Below are 17,277 nucleotides of genomic sequence, written 5' to 3'. Positions count from 1 at the left end.
CTGCCTATCTGGGGAGTTGCTCCATTGCAACCAGAGCCATTTCTTAATGCCTAAGGTAGAGGCCATGGAGCCATCCTCAGAACCCTGAGCCAACTCGCTCCAATTGAGCCATAGCTGCAGGAAGAAAAGACAAGAGAGAAGAGAAGAGAAGAGAAGAGAAGAGAAGAGAAGAGAAGAGAAGAGAAGAGAAGAGAAGAGAAGAGAAGAGAAGAGAAGAGAAGAGAAGAGAAGAGAAGAGAAGAGAAGAGAAGAGAGAAAGAAGGGGGAGGGGTAGAGAAGCAGATGGGCGCTTCTCCTGTATGCCCTGACCCTGGGTCGAACCCGGACATCCACACACCAGGCAGATGCTCTACTGCTGAACCAAGGCCTAAGATTCCAATGTCATTTGAGGTAGCAATGCATCCAGCTAAAGGACGAAGTGTGTAGTCTCGCTTTCAGCTAGATGTGGCCATGTGTTTAATTGTTTGACAAAATGTGAATGTGGAAAGAGACTGGGAATTTACTTCCTCTGTCTTCCTCTTCCTGCTATCTGTAGCAAAGATGCATTCACCAGACATTGACAGGCCACCTGGTCAATGATGAGGCACTGCATTTAAGAGAGTGGTGCAGCAAGGTGGATGTTGAGTCCCCCTGATGATGCAGAGTTGTCCTGCGAGCCCTGGACAACCAAATCTGAATTTCTCCTTTGCAAGAGAAAAATATTTTATCTTTTAATCACCTGTTTTTTTGGATTTTTTTATCTAACCAAATCTCATTCCAACTAATACATCACATTAAATGTCTGGACCCCAACCCACTTCCAGGTGACAGACGTGCCCTGACCATGCACACAGAGCTTCCACACAGCTTTCTCATCTCGCATTCTTAAACAGATTGAACAACACAGAGTCTCCAAACATTGTTGGGGGTGTGAGGGAAAGCTTCTAATGTGAAAAAAGACATAAAAAAAAAAAAACCCTGAAGATATGGAAACAATCTTGGGAGCAAAATAAAGTGTCAAAATAAACTAAATATATACTTAACATTCTCCCCAAGGTAGGCCTATTTTACATCCAAAAACACTAACAATGCAAAAAAGTAAAAAAATAAAAGGATACTCAGAGAACTGAAAAGAGCTCTTGGATATCAAAAATATACCTGAGGCTCTGGCCGGTTGGGTCAGTGGTAGAGCATTAGATGTCCCGGGTTTGATTACCAGTCAAGACACACAGGAGAAGCGACCATCTGCTTCTCTACCCTTCCCCCTCTCACTTTTCTCTATCTCTCTGTTCCACTCCCACAGCCAAGGCTCCAATGGAGTAAAGTTAACCCCGACACTGAGAATGGCACCATGGTCTCAGGCTCAGGTGCTAAAATGGCTCTGATTGCAATAGAACAACAGCCTCAGATGGGCAGAGCATCACCCCTTAGTGGGCTTGCCAGGTGGATCCCAGTCCTGGGGGGCGTCTGTCCCTCTGCCTCCCTGCTTCCCACTTAAGAAAAACACACACACAGCCTCACCAGGCAGTGGTGCAGTGGATAGAGCGTGGACTGGACACAGAGGATCCAGGTTGGAAACCCCGAGATTGCTGGCTTGAGCGTGGTCTCATCTGGTTTGAGCAAGGTTCACCAGCTTGAGCCCAAGGTCACTGCCTTGAGCAAGGGGTTACTCTGTCTGCTGTAGCCCCCCAGTCAAGGCACATATGAGAAATCAATCAATGAACAACTAAAGTGCCACAGTGAAGAATTGATGCTTCTCATCTCTCTCCCTTCCTGTCTGTCTGTCTCTCTGTCTCTGTCACATACACACACAAAAAGAAAAAGAAACACACACACACACATAAATGTATAGCTGAAATAAGAAATTCAGTAGGTGAGCTAGAAAATTAAAGTTGATGGAAAATAGTAAAGGGAGGGTATATCAGAAACACAGTCCAGAGGTTCTTCAGATATACATACCTGAAAGAAAAAAAGGGAAATGGCTGGGAGGAAATTATCAAAGAAATAATATAGGAAAGATCCATCGAATTGAAGTTTTCATAATGGAAGGGACCACATACTCCCCACTAATGCTAATGCAAAAAAACCCCCACATTAGGACATATCATTATGAAACTTCAGAATATTTAAGTAAAAAGAAGATTTATAAAATTTTTGAGAAGAAAAATATCAGAACTCAGGGTAAAAGACTTTTAGGTTCTAGAAAACACTGGAACAGTACGTATCTTCAATATTCTAAGGGAAATTTATTTCAGCCTGAAGTTCTATATCCAGATATACTCTCAATCAAATGCGAGGATGAAATAATAAAGATTCTAAGCATTCATTTTTCTTACACCCTTTCTTAGGCCCTCCATTAATCTCTCATTGCTGTCTACAAATATCTGAGCTCCATTCAAGCCAGATTTGCTCATTTTGGCTGCAGTCCCTGCTGCCCATGGTCTCCTTTCACTCATATGCTTTCTACCTTCTTCTGTGCAATCCCAATACCACCCATTCTTCAGGACCCAGTGCAAGCCCCACCAGCTTTAACACTCTAGGCCACACCCATCGGCAGTGATCTGTCTACTTTTCAGCCCTTCTCACGTCTCTAGAATCTTCACTGTGCATTTGCCAGTGCTTCCATGTTGTGAGGCTTTATAGTCTCTGTGTATGTCTGAATTCTCCACCAAGGCCAGAACAGTATCATTCACACTAACATTGACAATGATAGGCAAATAATAGGTGCTCAATAAACATTTGATGTTTACCCTAGTTAATTAGGGTAATTCAATTCCTGATTTGACTGTCTTTTCATAATACCATGCTACCCAAGATAGTTTTTATTTTAAAAAAAATTTATAAACTCTCAAGAATTTATGGATGGGAAAACCTCCAACTTTTCAAGGACAAAAGTAATTTGGAGGCCAATTTCATTTTATATTTAATTCACTAATGAAAAATGGTTCTGTTTACTAAACAACTGCAAATCTTGATTGCAAAATCAATTCAACCTAAGAAAAAAAAAGCACATCATGACACACTTCATGGCAAATGTCCTTTTTCTGTTATTAATTAAACGATGCAAATTTATGCCACGTCTCACTATGATTTTCTAAATTCTACGCAAACAGAACCAGAAGAGAGAAAGGAATGAAGAGCCTCCTGCTTCTGTCCCTGCTCTTTATAACCTTTTCTTCTGCATTCCCCACAAACCAAAAGATGGAAGATGAAGAAAACAAGCAACTGGCTCAGGTACTGGCTCAACAAATGTTATGAATGACTATCAATAAAAAATTCATTTTACTGATTGTCTTGGGACCTAAAATGACAGCAAATTCTTACAAAAGAGTCCTGAACTCTCTTGTGAGAAGGAGCTGCTTTTCATTTCCCTGGCTGTGAGGACAGCAAGGAACTGTGTGAGGGTGGAGAGTGAAGGCATGGTGGTGGTGGGGAAGCAGGATTTGCTACAACTCTGAGCAATGATAACAAGGGCAGAGCTACTGAGAGGGGAAAGGGCAGCCCTGCCAAACATGGAGATCTATGGAAAAGTATTTTAACAGCAGCCAGGAGGATCCAACTACAGTTTGGATCCCCTTATCCCTCCATGTATGAAAAATACATTGCTTTAGAGAGTCCCTTAGAAAATCAGTCTAGTTAGCTTGCCATATTTGGTTAAATCAATAAAATTTACAAAATGACCAATGGCCTATATTTCTAGAATTGTTTCAAGGAAACACCAAAATGAATGTTACAGTAGCAAATGTAAGATATGTGATTATTTAACATAAAGAAGGAGCTTGATTCTCTTCTGTGGAGACTTGTAGTTTTATGGGCTAAGTGGTTTGCCCAATTCTGGTGACACATAGCTCAATCAGTTCTTGGAAATTGGAAACTCTTATCTTTCCTCTTTGTTTCCTTCATTTCTTCTCTTCTCCCTTGTGCCCTCCTTATCCTCATTACTTATTTTCTTCCCCTTCCCCCACTTCCAGAAAGGATTTCAGACAATTTTGCTTTATCCTGAGATGGAAATGTGCTCTCCTATAGTCTGTGCTATTTTTGTCTCTTTGGTCAGGCATATCTCAACCAGTTCTACTCTCTTGAAATAGAAGAGAGTCATCTTGTTCAAAGCGTAAACAGGAGTCTCACAGATGGCAAAATTCGGGCAATGCAAGCATTTTTTGGATTAACAGTGACTGGAAAACTGGATTCAAACACTCTTGAAATTATGAAGACACCCAGGTGTGGAGTTCCTGATGTGGGTCAGTACGGCTTCATTCTACCTGGGTGGACGAAATACAACCTCACATACAGGTAATACCGTCATCAATTTATTTGCCTCTAATCCCAAGCAACATGAATATAATCTCCAAAGAACAAAAATAATAATAGTTTATTTTAGCCTTAGCCAGGTAAATCAATTGATTAGAGCACCATCCCAATATGCCAAGGTTGTGAGTTCTATCCCCAGGCAGGGCACATACAAAAAAATCAACCAGCCCTGGCCTGTGGCACAGTGGATAGAGTGTCATCCTAGAGTGTGAGGCTGCAAGCTCAAGCCCCGGTCAGGGCTCCACCCAGAGGATGGAAGATGCAAGCCCTAGATTAAGGGTGGTGACCCACTTCAAGGTCGCTGATTCAAGCCTGGCTCAGGGCACATATGTGAAGCAATCAGTGGATGCACAAGTAGTGGGGTAACGAGTTAATGCTTCTCTATTTCTCTCTTCCCCCCTCTGTCCTTCCTTTCTTCTCTCTCTCAAAATAACCCATAAATTCACAAATAAGTGGAACAACAAATTGATGTGTCTCTCCCTCTCTCTTTAAAATCTATAAATACAAAGTTTTAAAATAAATAAATAAGCCATTTAAAAAATAATAAGTTTATTTTACTATACACTTCCTGTGTGCATACTAGTTGATCAATTTCATTTATTTATCCTCCCAACAACCTGTGCTTTCAACACCACTGTTATTGTCACCTGAAACACAGAGAAACTGGTTTACTTCTTATACTCAAGGTTGCATAGCTCTGGCTTCAGCAGGTATGTTCTAATATCTCTGGCTTCTGTCACCTCTGCATGAACTCAGGACCAGAAGCACCACAATCTAAATGCAGATGCTTGAAGGTACAGAGGAAGTGTGCTTAAGAGAAAATAGGAAGACCTTAGCGATGTGTGTGAGGTTGTCAAACGCTGGATGGACCCCAGAGTGAAGTATGGAGTCTGCCTCCAGGCATCTTAAAGATAGGGGCTGGCTTATAGGCTGAGAGAGGATGAAGTGCTCCAGTGAGCTGAGACAGTGACCTTGACCATTGCTCTAGACCCCACGTGGCTGGCTCTAGAGAGTCTTTGTGATAGTTGTTTCTTCATCTTATTGAGTCTTAGGGGTTGAGATAAGAATAAGTTGAGCAAGATAGGTAACATAAACAAAAGGAAAATCTTTTCCTGAGTAACTAACCCTTTATGACTCTCAAGTGAGACTCTTAACATATGACGCCTGCAATAAGACTGATTTCCACAAGCCATTTGAGAAAAATCTCAATTCCTTTTAGAACATTGATAATATAGTCGTATACATAGCAAACACATAAATGAGATTAATGCTTTCCCATTTAGGATGTGATATTAGAAAACTTTTAACCTCTTTGAGCCTCATTTGTTGAAGTGTTATAATACTACCTAATTAATAAGGCAGATCAGATCATTTAAAAATTATTTAAATAGTAGATAAAAGTAAGTAATAGTAAGTAAAAATAACTTACACTTATCCAAGTGTAAGTATAGCATCATACCAAAAAATAACTGCAGCATATGATTCATAAGATGGAAATCATTTCCTTTTTGCAGTATGTGTGCATTCACGCATGTATAACCATCAACTGACACATTTTTGTTAATTTTAAGAATCGTGAACTACACTCCAGACATGGCACGAGCCGACGTGGATGACGCTATTCAGAGAGGTTTGGAAGTGTGGGGCAAAGTTACCCCACTGACATTCACCAAGATTTCCAAGGGGATTGCAGATATCATGATTGCCTTCAGGACACGAAGTAAGGTTTAAAATAGAAAGAAAAATATGGCTATTTTCATCTCAAGGGCTTTGAAGAAACTGACCCTTTTCCCCTTGTATATTATGTCTCAGTCCATGGTCAGTGTCCTCGTTATTTTGATGGCCCCTTGGGAGTCCTAGGCCATGCCTTTCCTCCTGGTCTGGGGATAGGTGGAGACACTCACTTCGATGAGGATGAAAATTGGACCAAGGATGGAGCAGGTGAGCCCAATTTTCTTTATGAACAAAATTTTATTATTCTAAAGAATCCCTGAAAAGATTAACTTTGCAATTAGTTGCCTTTTATTACCAATTTCCTCACAGTCTTCCATATGCTAAGATGACTGATAAAAGTGTTCCATATCTATTTAGACAATAATGCTTGTACAATTCAAAGCCTTATCTATACAACACCCTCATAAAGTTGCTAATCTTGTTATGATAAGAACATTCTTCACTTATTCATCTTCGTTCATACACCCACATTGCCTGAAGGTTCACTATACGCTTGAATTATGCAAGGTGTTGTAGGAACCACAGGGTTGTTAGAAAAGTCTGTCCTTCAGAGGTTCATGATCTTGTGTGGTATATAATACCTAGACACATATACCACCATACCAGGCAGAGCTTGCTGTGTTTTGTTCCAATGGTAGAAATCACCTGTGGGTGAAGATTGAAAGAGCCTCTAGAAAGGTGGTCATTTTGAGTTAGTGATTGAAGATTAAAGGATAGTGTATAAGTTTGTGGCCCATTCGAAATTTATTATAAGCATGAACTTCCTCTTACAACTCTTGCCCATCTGCTAAGGAATTAGACCCTAATCTTTACATTTGATCCATTTTTCAGACAAAGCAGTTGATTTTATTTCTCCTAACAGGCCGCCTGACACAAAAATAAGAGATATTTTATTACTTTTTAAATAAAAAACAAAACTTTACTACACTAAAAGTATGCACAGCAAACAAAGGAGCCCAGGTAGACACTCAGATTCCCTCACTCTTTTATTTCTATCATTGATAACAGTCATCCTGGGTTGGTGTCTGGTGTCCAGGCTCCCAGGAAAGCAGAGGCTGTGGCTCTGCTGAGAGGGCATATACAGGCCATAGTTCAGCTCTGAACAAGCAACTCCACAGGGTTCGAATGTCAATTTTATAGTTTCTGCAAAACTGAAAGCCAGTGACTCAATATGGTTCATGGCCACTCACTGTTAAGTCTGAACATGTGATGCAATTGTTCTTCCAAGTAGTAGTGAACAAGAAGGATAAATAAGTCAGATTTGCTGGATTTCAGGCACCAGCAGAAGCCTAGCTGGTTGCTGCCATTGCCAAATAGTTTAGCATCACAGACAAGAAGATGAAGGAAGTAGGATGGCACCATCATCCAAATGACAGAGGAGTTGAATAGATCACGTTATGTATCTTTGCTGAGACATGTCCCAATATTTCTGTGGATTTTTCCTGAAGGCAGTGTGGATATGTTCAATCAGGAAGTCATAGGAAATATCCTAGTACTTGTCAAAATCAAGATGACTCCCTTTGGTTGTCCAGAATTTACCTTCATATCTAGAGGCAGAGATTAGTCAAAGCTTTCACTATCCGTTCATCTCTATTAAATCCAATACTTAGTCACTACTATTACCCACACTGCCATAAACCTTCTGTCAAGAGAGATGTGTAGGGTAAATTATTAAAAAGTCCAAAGAGTTCTGGACCCCAAGTTGGTAAAATTTGCTTGAGCAAGGCAGGGGATAAAGAAAGCCCTCCACTAAGTTCTGGGTGTATAACCACACAACAGTTCCCAAACAGGCCATCTAACTGCTTTATTACATTCCACAAGGTACAAATTGTCAGCCCCAAGAACACCCAGTTGTATGGCTCTTGTTTTCTTGTTCTCCACCACAAACAAACAAACAAAAACAAACAAACACAAAAACCTCAAGCAAATCTATTTCTAATTTAATTGGGATTTTTTTAATAGAAAAGTTGGCAATAATATATTATTATTATTATCTCCTTTATTGGAATATGTAGGTTCTCTCTATGACTTTCTTAAGATCAATAGACAATAGTCACCTGCTAATCCCACTGTTTCTTAAGGAAAGGACAAGTCATTGCATGGTGATAGAGGAAGGATTTGAGCTCATACAGAGATTTCCCTAGAATCTCCCAAAGCCTGTATTTAAATGTGTATGTTCTATATATGCACGTGCACTGAACAATTAAAACAGACCTTTTATTTATTTCTTTTTATTTTATTTTTAAAGTAATTTATCGTGTTAACATGGTTTTAAGTGTTCCACTCAATATAATACCCTCCACCCCTTGCATTGTGCCCTCTATACCCCATGCAAAATCTATTTTCATTACCATTTCACCTCCTTACTGCCTTCCCCTACCTCCATCCCCCCCTTTCCCTCTGCGACTTGCTGCCCTGTTGGCTGTATCTGTTTGTTACATATACATAATATATCTTACTGATGCACAGCATTGTGATATGCAAAGAGCAATAGTCTGTGGTCTGGCAGACAGTGGTTTCTTTCAGGGCTTCCCATTTACTACCTGAGGGACCCTGGACAAGTTAGTTAGCTTCTTATGCTCTGTTTCTTTACCTGTAAAATAAGGCTAATAATGCATTCTTGCAGAAAGATAACACAAGTACCTGTAATAAAACACTCTTCAAAGCACTTGCCCGTGATGAATACTCAAAAGGTGTTTGATACTGATGATTATATTGATGATTAGTAGTACCGACGATGATGGTGATTAGAGTGATTTCTAGGCGCAAGAAAAAACATTCACAGAGGTACCAATGTATAATGCAAATTTTATTTAATCACATCTCCAAAAAGGCAGAGATGACCTCTTTTTTCCTACAGTATCATACATCCTGTAATATTTTCAGCATGTGATAGATCCTCTACAAGTACTATGTTTTTCGCTCCGTGAGACGCACTTTTTTTTCCCCCAAAAAGTGGAGGGGAAAATGCCCGTGCATCTTATGGAGCAAAAAATACGGTATTTTATTAAATATTTTAACACACCATTTGGTTCAGAACATTTTTTTTTTCTTATTTTCCTTCTTAAAACCCTAGGTGTGTCTTATGGTCAGGTGCATCTTATGGAGCGAAAAATACGGTATTTGGTAAATGAAGTAATTCAATAGACCTTTACTCAATATCTTCTTTGACCTAGGCTCTATGATAGACAGAGGCTGTCTTGTACACAGCAGTGTACAAGATGTATACCCTCATGTCCGGGGGTTTACAATCAAGGGGGCACATACTATCAAATGGCAATTCGAATCAGTATGATCAACATTGGAATAAAAGAAACTACAGGAATGTTATAGAAGCACATCAAACAAATTCTACTCAAATACAGATCCGGGGATCAAGAAGAAAGTGATGCCCAACATGAGACCTGAAGGCCAAGCAGGAACTCAGAAGGCAAAGTGGAGTAAAGAGTATTCTGGACAGGAAAATCCAACCAACAGAAGTATTAGAATTGTGATGGAAGAGAAGGTTAAAATAGTGACTAAGACTTAGATTACAGAGGGTCTTGAAGGCCAGGATAAATGTATGGATTTGATGACCTGGGTTTTAATTATTTTTTCAGAGTCATTTGTCCCATCTCTTGCCCCAAGAACACCCAGTGATATTACCACCTGGGGGGAGGGGCAGACACAAGGTCAAGAGCAGAAAAGCATGAAAGATCATGTGATGCTCCTTTGCCGTTTCACATTTATTTTCTGCAAACATCACTGAACAAGGCTTCCTCATGAAAGGCTTGGAGTCTTTCTTAGGATCCATAGACTTGGTTGCAAGTCCAAAGGCAGTCTCTAATATTTAGAACAGTAAGGACTAGTGAAAGACAGGGAAATAAAAAGGCAGTTTATCGTGCATAGTAAAACTTCAGGTATGGGGAAGTACAAGGTTCTATGGTTTTATAGAAGAGGTGCATATAACTATTTTTTCACTCAAATAAATACCAAGATACTCAGCAACTATTATTAGCACCTTAATACAAAATTCAGCAGTCACCAGGAATAAAAGATGGTTAACACATGGGCATTATATTGAAAGGTGTACAGCTTGGTGAAAGAAATAGACAATGCAGTCCCTTAATATGTCAGAATTAGGTTAGGCATCAAGTCTATGGAATCCCAGAGAGTTCCATTTAACTCAATCAGGATAGGAGCTGGGAGGATAAGGGAAACCTTGTGAAGGAGATAACTCCAGAGGGGATTTTTGAGGAATAAATAGGATAGCTAGGTAAAAATGGGATGAGAGAGGTAATATTCTGGGAAGAAGGGATGGAGATCGTAGGACACTGAGATTAGAAAGGACATTGCGTAGATAAGAAGTGCAAGTGATTGACTATGGCTTGGAATATGAAACTAAAATATGAGCCCGAAAAAATGCAGGAACTAGATCATAAAAGGCTATGTTATGGTATTTGAACTTTATCCTACAGCCAATGGAAAACCTCTGAAGAATATAAATAGAAGAAGCATATTACATATAGCATAGCATAACACCAACCAAAGCTGGCAACTTCATTTTTTTAATACTATCCATTTCTGAGACACTTGTTTTCTACCATTTGCTTACCCCAAGTTAGATTTCTCCATGACATGACTAATACTACTGAATAGTGTTGAAATGTTTCCCATAGAAATGATGATGCATATATTACAAGAATTATTTGCTATATGGCAAACCTTTAGTTACTTTCTAGTCTCAGATGTAACCATTCTCCTGTTCAGTGACTCATGTACTCCTGTTTTCCCTGTTTTTGTTAAGGATTCAACTTATTTCTTGTGGCTGCTCATGAATTTGGTCATTCACTAGGGCTTTCTCATTCCAATGATCCAACGGCTTTGATGTACCCAAATTATGTCTCCCTGGATCCTAACAAGTACCCACTTTCTCAGGATGATATCAATGGAATCCAATCCATCTATGGTGAGCAACTCATAAATCTGAATATGCATGAGCTAAATAGGAAGGTTTCCAGAAGGAAGTTGAGAAAATCAGTTCTTGAAATATTATCATGAAGAAAATATTTACTTGGGTAAGATCCTTCTATACGATCTTATCACATGCCTTCTTAATTCACTGTGGTATTTATTTTCTCATTGAAGGAGGTTTACTCAAGGTACCTGCTAAGCCAAGGAGACCCACTGTACCCTATGCCTGTGACCCTGATTTGACTTTTGATGCTATCACCACTTTCCGCAGAGAAGTAATGTTCTTTAAAGGCAGGTAAACTCATTTGCTTGAATACCTTAACTTCTTTCTTTTTCTTTTTTTTTTTTTTTTCTTTCTTTTTTCCAAAGCTGGAAACAGGGAGAGACAGTCAGACAGACTCCAGCATGCGCCCGACCGAGATCCACCCGGCACGCCCACCAGGGGCCACGCTTTGCCCACCAGGGGGCGATGCTCTGCCCCTCCAGGGCGTCGCTCTGCTGGGACCAGAGCCACTCTAGCGCCTGGGGCAGAGGCCAAGGAGCCAACCCCAGCGCCCGGGCCATCTTTGCTCCAATGGAGCCTTGGCTGCAGGAGGGGAAGAGAGAGACAGAGAGGAAGGAGGGGGGGGTGGAGAAGCAAATGGGCGCGTCTCCTATGTGCCCTGGCCGGGAATCGAACCCGGGTCCCCCGCACGCCAGGCCGACGCTCTACCGCTGAGCCAACCGGCTAGGTGAATACCTTAACTTCTTATGAAGATTTTTCATTTCAAGGGATTTGGGGATAAACCTGGAATCGTGAGGATAGTGAGAATGTGTGCCTTTTAATTTTCATTTTATTACTGCCCATACTGCTGAAAGTTTTGCTATGTGCATATATCTTAGTTGTTTGATAAATTGGTTTTTAAATGTCTTTAAGCAAAATTTTTAATTTCCACAGAAAGTCAACTTTCAGTGACTTCTTAGCTAAAATAATACACCAATCCCAGTGATGCGTTGGAGTTGACTTTTACCATTTTAGGATCCAAATGTTAATTTTTCAGGAATTTTGTAAAGCAGTTCACATTGCTTTGGTAGCTTGAAATTGGCCGTGGTTAGATTATTTACATCCTGAAAATAAGAACATGACAAAAATTAGGTCTTTTTCCTACTAAGATAGCGCAATGTTAAATGCATATCAGCAAGAAATGGTAGTAAGAAATCTCTTCTTTCACTATATATGATTTATTGGACTTAAATTGCAGCATGGTATATAAGTTATGTATAACATGACCATATTTTCAGAACAAAGTATCAGGACATACTCCATCTAACAATTTAACAAAGACATAGTGACATAAAAAATATATTAGAAATCAGATTCCTCCACCCATGACTATATAGCACTATAATGGCATGCTCCTAACAACAGAGGCTAAGAGACCACTTGTCAGGAGAGGGTTCCCGGCGCAGGAAGGGGAACAGAATATAGGGACTTTTCATGTCTCATTCATAGACTCAGGACTTTCCAAAAAGGAAAAATCTGTGAAAATATGTCACCACACCCATAACAACATTTCTTCATTCTAGCAAATATTGCACCAAAGAGTTCTTAGAATGTTTGGTGTTGGCTTAGAATGTTGGGTATTTCTGCTTTGGCAAAAATGAGGCCAGTTGAGCACTCCAAGATGAGTAGTAGATGAATTAAGTTCCCCAAACACTGAGTACTATTTATGAGATTTCCATGGCTAGTTTACTACTCTTAAGTACCCAAGAGAATGGGCACAAAGACCTGTCCCAACCTTGCTAGTCCAAATGGTAGAACTGAATTCACAGCCACGTAAATTTACTGAAGAAAATTGTATTAATGCTCTGAATGATTTGAGGAAAATATCAACAATTAGAGACAAGCCTCAGTTTACAATGTTTTCATGATGCAGATATATACACTATATGTACGTATAAAGTGTCTTTGTTTAACGCAGGCACCTGTGGAGGACCTATTGTGATATCACCGATGTTGAATTTGAATTAATCTCATCATTCTGGCCAACTCTGCCAGCTGATATTCATGCTGCATATGAGAATCCTAAAGATAACATTCTGGTTTTTAAAGGTAACTTTTCCAATTATGATCTTCCCACACACATACACATGAATGCCTGAACTTAGGTTTCTGTGGCAAAGAATAACTATCCAGGGTTTCTCTGTGCTGTGAAGATAGATACTATCCCTATTGCACAAAAGCTGTAAAAAAAACAAAAAAACCCTGCATAAACTGATATGACAGAATCTAAAAAGCAGTCTTTTTTCTTCCAAATAAAGGTAAGCCATGTCTTTTCTATACTCCATTTTACTAGTGTTGCCACATTTAGAAATTCAAAGGATGCTTTGAATTTCTAAAAACAACAAATAATTTTAGAATGAGTATATATTGCAGTATTTGTATATATTGGATATACCTATACAAAGTCAGTCATTGTTTATTATAAATTAAAATTTAATTGGTGTCTTATACTTATCTAGCAATGGTACTTTATATAAGGATTTCATCAGATTACTTGTTATTAAGAACACTTGAGTGCTGAAATTTTTTTTTTTTGTATTTTTCTGAAGCTGGAAATGGGGAGAGACAGTTAGACTCCCGCATGCCCCCGTCCGGGATCCACCCGGCACACCCAGCAGGGGCGACGCTATGCCCACCAGGGGGCGATGCTCTGCCCCTCCGGGGCTTCGCGCCGGGGCCATCTTTGCTCCAATGGAGCCTTGGCTGCGGGAGGGGAAGAGAAAGACAGAGAGGAAGGAGGGGGTGGGGGTGGAGAAGCAAATGGGCGCTTCTCCTATGTGCCCTGGCCGGGAATCGAACCCAGGTCCCCCGCACGCCAGGCCGACGCTCTACCGCTGAGCCAACCGGCCAGGGCCTGAGTGATGAAATTTAAGAGAATGTATCCAAGCACACTTTTGTCAGAGTTAGAAAAGCAACCAATACAGTAAAATCAATTGAAATGGATATGTACACTATTAACTATAGGTATATATTATTTGTCTAATACTAATGATACAAGCAGCTATAGAAAGCAGTAAGAATAAATGGAGAATGATTACTAAATCTCTAAGACTTGAACCAGAAAGAAACTAGGCATCTAACTATTTTCAAACTTCTTAAGACATCTGTTTCTCACTCTAGAAAATAGACCATAACATAATCACCTTCTCTTTTCTTAGATGACAAATTCTGGATGATTAGAGGATATGCTGTTTTACCAGATTATCCCAAATCCATCTACACACTTGGCTTTCCAAGATATGTGAAGAAAATTGATGCAGCTGTCTGTGACCACAACACAAGAAAAACCTACTTCTTTGTGAACATTTGGTGCTGGAGGTGAGTTTACAGACAACTGACCCTTTCATTTATTCTGAAGAAAACTACTCATGTAGAATCACTTTAGCACAAGCAAAAATAAAACTAACCTATAGTCTTCTTAAAGTGAATTATGTTGAAGGCAATTCCAGATGGATGACATGCATCTAACAAAAGAATGTTTTAGTGAGACCAAAGATCTTTTTCCCACTTAAAAGATAAAAATAGTCCCTGGCCAGTTGGCTCAGTAGTAGAGTGTTGGCCTGGCATGTGGATATCCCAGATTCAATTCCCAGTCAGGACACAGAAGAGAAGTGACCATCTGCTTCTCCATCCTTCCCCGTACTCCTCTCTCTCCTCTTCTTGCAGCCATGGCTCAATTGGTTCGAGTACCTTGGCTGGGTGCTAAGGATGGCTTTGTGGAGCATCTGCCTCAGGCACAAATAATAGCTCAGTTGCAAGTATGGTCCCAGATGGGCAGAGTATTGGCCTCAGACAGGGGTTGCTACGTAGATCCTGGTCAGGGTGCATGCAGGAGTCTGTCTCTCTATCTCCTCTCCTCTCACTTGGAAAAGAAGAAGAAGAAAAAGATAAAGATTACATGAAATAATAAAACTGGTGATATCAACCAACTTGCTGGTGACACAAAAATATTCAGTCAATGGCCCTGGCTAATTAGCCCAGTCATTAGAATATCATCCAGAAACATCAGTTTGACAGTTTGATCCCTGTCAGGGCACAGACGGGAAATGACCAATGAGCACACAGCTAAGTGAAACAATAAAGAAATTCTTCTCTCTCTCTCTCTCACTGTCTCTCTATCTTCTTCTGTCTACGATCAATCAATAAAACATCTGTGAAAGCTCCAAGCTGATCCTTTTCTTTAACATTCCCTCAGAATAGCATCAATTTGACAAATGATGTGTTTTTTTCCCCTCATCGATTCTGGTTTCCAAGACGCTGGAAACGATTCAACCAAACATCTTTTCCCATCTTTTATTATTGAGACAATTAGTTTTCCTTTACTAGGCCTCTTTTCTCCATATACCTGCTTGATTTCAAGTGGGAAGTAGATGAATTAAGCTCCCCAAAACAAAGAACCCAAAAAAGCATTTCATATCCATGTACCCAGGTATGACGAAGTGACTCAAACCATGGACAGAGGGTACCCACGGAGAGTGGTGAGATACTTCCCAGGAATTGGTCTTCGAGTTGACGCTGCTTTCCTGCACAAAGGTGAGCATCAAGGCCTAAACCCTTAAGACACCTCGAAGACTTTATCAAGGTTTTAATTGTAATGTAATTTTACTACTCTTGAGTACATGTAACAACAAACTTTAATCCTGTGGGCATCATCACAAATTCAACCAGTAAGTCCTGAATTATAGTCTCTGTTATTTATACCATTTCAAATCTATGTGAAAAGTGCCAAAAGTAGTTTTACTTATCATTGATTCAAATACCCCCTAGAAGACACTGCCTGAGGAGTTTTAAGTGTGAAAAATGACTAAGCACATAAACTGAACAGTGATTCTTAAAATATGAGATATATAGTTTAATATGCACTTAAGATTTGTGTGTGAAACTGCAAATTCTTCAGAGTTCCTGAGGCAGTGATATTGTGGCTGATGTCGAAGAATCTGCAGTCTTAAATGACCTCAGGTAATTTAATGTACCAGTCTAGCTACTAGTATTTTCAAAGATAAGGACCTAGACCATGGAGTAAACAGAGGTCTAAAAATATTTTTGAGTGACACAATTTTTTATCCCAATGATATCTAACACAGAACCACAACACCCAAAACAGATAAAGTAAAACAGTTTTAAGGAAATGAGGATATAGGTCCCAAGTCCACACCCACAGAGACCTTCTTCTTCCCTCATTGAGACACTCTTTTGAAACATACGTAGTTTGAAAACCTCTGGTATAAACCACAGTCTGGCTAGAAAGGCAGTAAGCCCCTTGACATTCATGTTTCATACCTTAGCCTCTTCCTCAGGGAAATAAATATAATATTTCTCTTGTGATAACAATAAAATAAAATGTATATATATAATTACACAAGTTTCTTTCCTCTGCAGAATGTTCAATGATTTTATTCTACATTCAGAAAATTAAAAAGTAGAGAACCACTGTATAGTTGTATAAGATAACTAATCATGATTCTTTCTCTGTAGGATTCTTCTATTTTTTCCGTAGATCAAAGCAATTTGAGTATGATCCTAAGGCAAAGAATATTACCCGAGTGATGAAGACTAACACTTGGTTTCAATGTAAAGAATCACTAAGTTCATCATCGGATTTTACTGCCACTGAAGAAAAAGTACATTCAAGAGGAGTGGAGATGTTTTATCATAAGAATTTAAACTTGGTTATTTTCAGTATTGTTCAAGTGCTGAAAAAAATCTACAGTTATTAATAAATTCGTAGACCTAAAATAAATCTCAAGAGGTTGTTTAAACTGAACTTTGCTTCAAAGTAGAATAAAACTATTGTTTAACATCGTTGCCAGTCCTAATTCTAATTTATCTATTGGATAAAGATTCAACTGCCATTCTGAAGTGTCTGATTCTTTTTACAGGAAGATATTTGTATAAACAAAATTTTCACTCTACTTTGAGCCTATATTAAACTTTGTAGACATGTGTCTTAAAATAACTAAATACTTAAAACATTTATTAAACCAATCCTTAGCATTCTATTTTGTCTGGACCTTTGGTGTTGAATAGGCCCAATAAACTCCATCCCTCATTCCTACCCACATTCTGGACCCATTGAGAAATACCGTACAGTTGGGAGAGCAAAATACCATGTCTATTATTTATAAAGTTTATATTGAAGAATGTATCTGTGGTCATGCAAATTCTTCATATAAAATTCTAGAATGAGACATACCCACAAGTCATAGGAAAAACTAGAAAACACAAGGCCTCCCCAAGAATGTAAGCTCCCTATGAGT

The 17,277-nt window shown here is 39.3% G+C and overlaps 1 protein-coding gene across 1 annotated transcript; it reads left to right on the top strand.

The window, feature by feature from the left end:
- Positions 1-3,111: 3,111 nt before the first annotated feature.
- Positions 3,112-16,737, top strand: MMP27 (matrix metallopeptidase 27). Its single transcript, XM_066360738.1, has 10 exons — positions 3,112-3,213; positions 4,034-4,272; positions 5,862-6,010; positions 6,103-6,231; positions 10,811-10,972; positions 11,152-11,272; positions 12,939-13,069; positions 14,179-14,338; positions 15,450-15,553; positions 16,496-16,737. Exons 1-10 carry the CDS (start codon positions 3,112-3,114, stop codon positions 16,735-16,737), a joined length of 1,539 nt encoding a protein of 512 aa, XP_066216835.1.
- Positions 16,738-17,277: the final 540 nt, after the last annotated feature.

The sequence above is a fragment of the Saccopteryx leptura genome, chromosome 1 (genome assembly GCF_036850995.1).
Source record: "Saccopteryx leptura isolate mSacLep1 chromosome 1, mSacLep1_pri_phased_curated, whole genome shotgun sequence".
NCBI lineage: Eukaryota > Metazoa > Chordata > Mammalia > Chiroptera > Emballonuridae > Saccopteryx > Saccopteryx leptura.
The sequence above is the reverse complement of the archived record's forward strand: the minus strand, read 5'-3'. Positions and strand labels throughout refer to the sequence as shown.